At 48.9% G+C, this 5,000-nt stretch overlaps 1 protein-coding gene across 1 annotated transcript in view; it reads left to right on the forward strand.

The window, feature by feature from the left end:
- Positions 1–5,000, forward strand: part of zranb3 (zinc finger, RAN-binding domain containing 3) — a 62,218-nt gene that overhangs the window by 20,530 nt on the left and 36,688 nt on the right. The window contains 1 exon segment of the mRNA XM_042081630.1: positions 1,916–2,050. Within this exon segment, the coding sequence (XP_041937564.1) occupies positions 1,916–2,050 (135 nt within the window).

Consider the following 5,000-nt stretch of genomic DNA (forward strand, 5'->3'; position numbering starts at 1 on the left):
TATGGTTGGGATGTTACTGTTTGCACCACAGCGCCCCATAATTTTCATAGGGGTCAACGTGGATAAGTAACTTAGTTCCCTTATTTCATGATTTTCAACACACACACAAACACTCCAGACAAACTCACAACAGCCACAGATGAATGCAGTATGTTGCTTTTACTCACTCTTTGCATGCATTTAAAAAAACAATCTAGCCAGCACTAACACACACACACACACACACACACACACACACACACACGCACACGCGCGCACCCCCCCCCCCCCCCCCCCCCCCCTTTGTTTTGATTACATCCACTCTACATTATTTTAGTCCACTCTACATTATTGTTTGTCCATTAGTGTTTGTGTTTAGTTTATTAATTTTTTTGTTTGTTGAGCTGGGGGGTGTTTAGTTTGGTTTGTAGGCGTTCACATGCAAATCTACGTTGCTGTGTTCATGCAAATCTACGTGTGTGTGTGTGTGTATGCGTATTTGTTAATGTAAGCTGTGTGTAAAGTGTGTTTGATTGTGTGGGTGTGTAAGGTGTGTGTAAAATATGTGTGTGCGTGTGAGAGAGATTGTGTGTGGGTGGGGGTGTAATCTGTTTAAAGTGTGTGTGTGTCCCTGCCTCAGTGCCTCTTCTCGCTAATTAATTTCCCCATGCCGCCACTCGTCCACTGCCGTCCTTCAACAGCCTCTTTCTTCTATGCTCTAATTCCTTTTCTGGAATTCATGACTTACCCAAATCTCTATCTTTCTCACACACACACACGCACCCACGTACACTTATGCACAAACACACGTATGCTTACATCCCTTACACACAGACACAGACACACACAAACACACACACGCTGTACACACATTTTTATGCACAAACACACCCACACACTTACTCACATGCTTTACACATACACACACACACATACACACACAACACACACACACCACACACACACACAGACGCTTTCTCTCTCTCTCTCTCTCCTAAGCACTCGTTGCGCTTCACCTTGAGAGTAAAATCTGAGCGGCTGGCGGTGATTTATTGTGTTGCGGCGGTGTGCGTCCATCTTTGCCCACAGGGTTGTCAGGAGCGCGCTATAATTGGGCTGCCCATGTGACCTAGCCTCGCAACTCCGACAGGAGCGCCCCGCATCTTGGGGAATTGCCTTCTGCCTTTTTTCTTCTCTCCTTTCTTTCTCTCTCTCTTCTGTCCTCCCTTCCCCTCTCTCTCTCTCTCTCTCTCTCTCTCTCTCTCTCTCTCTCTCCTCTCTCTCTCTCTCTCTCTCTCTCTCTCTCTTGCTCTCTCCTTCCTTCCTGATTCTTGTCTCTTGGTTAGCAGAGAGGAGGGAAAGTAGGACACAATTGGCGCTACCATTAATTGTTCTGCCCTTTATAGCTCATACGAAGATGACAGGGAGGGGGGAAGGAGGGAGAGAGGGAGAGAGCAAGAGAAAGAAGGAGGGAGGGAGAGAGAAAGAGAGAGAGACAGAGCGAGTTAGAGCAGAAAATGTGTGTGTTTGTGTGAGGGGATAAAGAAGGGTTTTGGGAGAAGATCTTTCACTAACCGGTCTTCCTCTCTCGCTTTCTCTTGCTGTCCTCCTCCCTCCCACTCTCTCTTCCCTCCCTCTCCCCTTTCTCTCCTCATCTCTCTCCCCCTCTCTTGTTATCCCTCACTCTCCTCTCCCTCCCTCCTCTCTCTCCCTCTCTCTCCTTCCTTTCCTCCCTCCCTCCCCCTCTCCTCTCTCTCCCTCCCTCCACCTCTCCTCCCTCCTTCCCCCTCTCCTCTCTCCTCCTCTCCTCTTCCCCTCTCCTCTCCCTCCCTCCCCCTCTCCTCTCTCTCCCTCCCTCTACCTCTCCTCCCTCCTTCCCCCCCTCCTCTCTCCTCCTCTCCTCTCTCTCCCTACTCTCCCCTCTCTCCTCTCCCAGGAAGCGAGCACTGGTCTGGAGGAGTGGGAGAGACTGATGAGAAGTGTGGACTCTGGGGCAGCGGCGTCTGATAACCCCTTCGTGGAAGTCATGGGTCTTATTACGCGCATGTACAAGCACACAGCTGTGGCCAAGGTAACCGGGGGGGGGGGGGGGGGGGGGGGGGGGGGTCGTGGGTCGGGGAGTGATCCCCGTGTGTCGCCTCAAATGCTCCCTCTCTTACACACACACACACACACACACACACACTGTCAGAAACACCAATACCAGCACACACATACACTCATACTGGCAAGTACACGGATACCAGCACACCACACCCACATATCTATACTACATAGTGAGACCTGCTATTGCTCCAGGGAACCTTCTAGAAAAAGTTGAGAGAAAGGGAGCTGTGCAGACAGAGAGGGAGGTAAATAGAGAGAGAGCACAAGGAAGAGAGGACGAGCAGTCTCTTTTCGCTCCTGTACCATAGTGCCCTCTGAGCAGGTGCGTGTGTGTGTGTGTGTGTGTGTGTGTGTGTGTGTGTGTGTGTGTGTGTGTGTGCGCATGAGTGTGTGTGTGGGGGGGGGGGGGGGGAGATGATTTCACACACACACACACACACACACACACACACATACGTACTCTGTTCTCGCACATAGAGAATGCGAACATTGTGGTCGTCTAATGTAAAACAATATTAGTGTGTGAGGCGTGGTGGGAGTGGCCTTGTTAATTAGATAAATAGATATATAGATACTTTATTGATCCCCAGGGGAAATTCAAGGTCTCAGTAGCATACAGACATCATTCACACACATTCACTAACAGCAGAAAAAAGTAATTAAAAGTATATCATATAAAAAACACAACTAAGCAATAAGGACACTAGAAGATAAAGAATATACTAAAATACAAATTATACTAAATAACACTTAATCTAAATCAATTCTAAAAACAGTATCCACATAGTGGGTGATTAATCAAGAGGCGCTTGCAATGACTGAGGCAGGGACTGAGCCTGTGATTCTCTGTGCATAAGGTAAGGTAAGGTGCTCTGTGTGAGTGAGTGTCATGGTGATGGTGCAAATAAGTAAGTCCAACAGTGCAAGAATAAAGTCTAGAGACCAGCATAAAATAAATATGGACATTATTATAATTAGTGTGCGAAAAAGGAGAACAGGGGAAGAGAGGAGAACAGAGAAGGAGAGAAGAACAGGGGAGAAGAGAAAACAGGAGAAGAGAGGAAAACAGAGAGAACAGGGGAGGAGAGGGGAGAAAAGAGGAGAACAGCGGAGGAGAGGAAAAGAGAGGAGAACAGGAGAGGACATGGGAGGAGAGGGGAAGAGAGGAGAACAGGAGAGGACATGGGAGGAGAGGTAGGTAGTGGCGGCGGTGTTTATCTTGTATGTTTGCTGCTCCAGGTAATCGCTCACATGGCCCTCTTTCCGGGGAGCCCCTAAAAACACATTACCATAACACACACACACACTTCAGCAGGGATGCAGCCCAGAACACACATTACCATAACTAACACACACACACACACACTTCAGCAGGGATGCAGCCCAGAACACACATTACCATAACTAACAAACACACACACACACACACACACACGCACACTCCAGCAGGGATGCATAATCCCCCTGTGCAGAATCATTGCGTCGGACACCTGCCCTAAATCAGCCTCCCGCAGCAGGAGAGAGAGGGTGAGAGAGAAAAAAAGAGGGAGAGGGAGAAAAAGAAAAGAGGAACAACTCTTTTCTTCTTTTCTTTTCCCCCCTGTGTCTTTTTTTTTTTTAGTCATTCTTGTATCATGCTCACAGAAATGTCTGCATAACGTTGCGCTGGCTATGACCATGGCAACAGGGCTCAGCGTGCCGTCACCCTGACATTGCCATGGGAACGGGTCCCCGGGGGGTGCCTGCGTGCGAGCGAGCGAGCGGACGGGAGCAGGTGCCGCACTGACCTTTTCTATTGTGTCTCTCCGTCTTTTTAAAGATTTTCATAGCTAACTTTTCCACACCCGGCCTTTGTGCAACTTTTACACTTCTCTCTTCCTCCTCTACTTTGTAGCGTGTGTGTGTGTGTGTGTGTGTGTGTGTGTGTGTGTGTGTGTGTGTCTCTGAGGAGGTTTCCATGGTAACTTCAGGCACCTGTGCAGACTTTCATGTCCGTTTCAGAGAGGGAGCGTTGGATGAAGGAAGGCTGCTGGATGCGACTGAGAGAGGGGGCAACAAAGCTTCCCATCACTCCGTCTCTCTCTCTCTCTCTCTCTCTCTCTCTCTCTCTCTCTCCATCTCCATCTCTCTCTCCATCTCCACGTTCCATCCGCCACAGCCACGGCAACACGCTTGGGCTTCTAACGAGCCCACATCACTCACTGGCTGCACACTCCCAGCACACACGCACACACACACACACATGCTGCCTCTCAAAGCAATTCCCGGCTAATTACTCCTGAAACTTAAAAAACAAAACAATGAAGCAAGCAGACAAACAAAGTTTAAAGAAATAATCTTCCCTGCCTCTGCGCAAGGGGTCTCCATCGTCAGGTCTCAGTTAGCCGCCAGTACCAGGCTGAGGTGGATGAAGAGGCTGTCACTTAGAGAGCCATTTAAAGTCTCAGGACTCTGTTTCAATTATTTATTCTTATGTTATTTTTGTTTCTTTTTTTGATTTCTTTTAGGGGGTTAGAGGGGACGGCTGAGTAGTTGTCTGCTCGCGCTCTGACTGGGGGGCGAGGGTGCCCTCATTTCTGTGAGATTTATTAAAGTCATAAATCTGGTAATTAAATATTTCGATTGTTCTCATCCTCCACTGTGAGAGCCGTGTGTGTGTGTGCACACACTTTTCTTTTTCTCGCCCCAGTCTGCTGGGGTACAAAAAGATGGCAGCAGAGAGAGCGATGGTGTGTGTGTGTGAGAAAGCGAGAGAGAGAGAGAACAGATCTGTGGCCATGTCAGAATTGGTGTCACTTTTGAAGTGTGTGATCAGGGTCTGGCGAGCCGCCGCAAGCACCGAGTGTGTGTGTGTGAGCGCCGGGAGGGGGGGTGTATATTTTTACCCCCTCCAGCATCTGCTCCCAATTACCCCA

Source organism: Alosa sapidissima, chromosome 23 (genome assembly GCF_018492685.1).
Source record: "Alosa sapidissima isolate fAloSap1 chromosome 23, fAloSap1.pri, whole genome shotgun sequence".
Taxonomy (NCBI): domain Eukaryota; kingdom Metazoa; phylum Chordata; class Actinopteri; order Clupeiformes; family Clupeidae; genus Alosa; species Alosa sapidissima.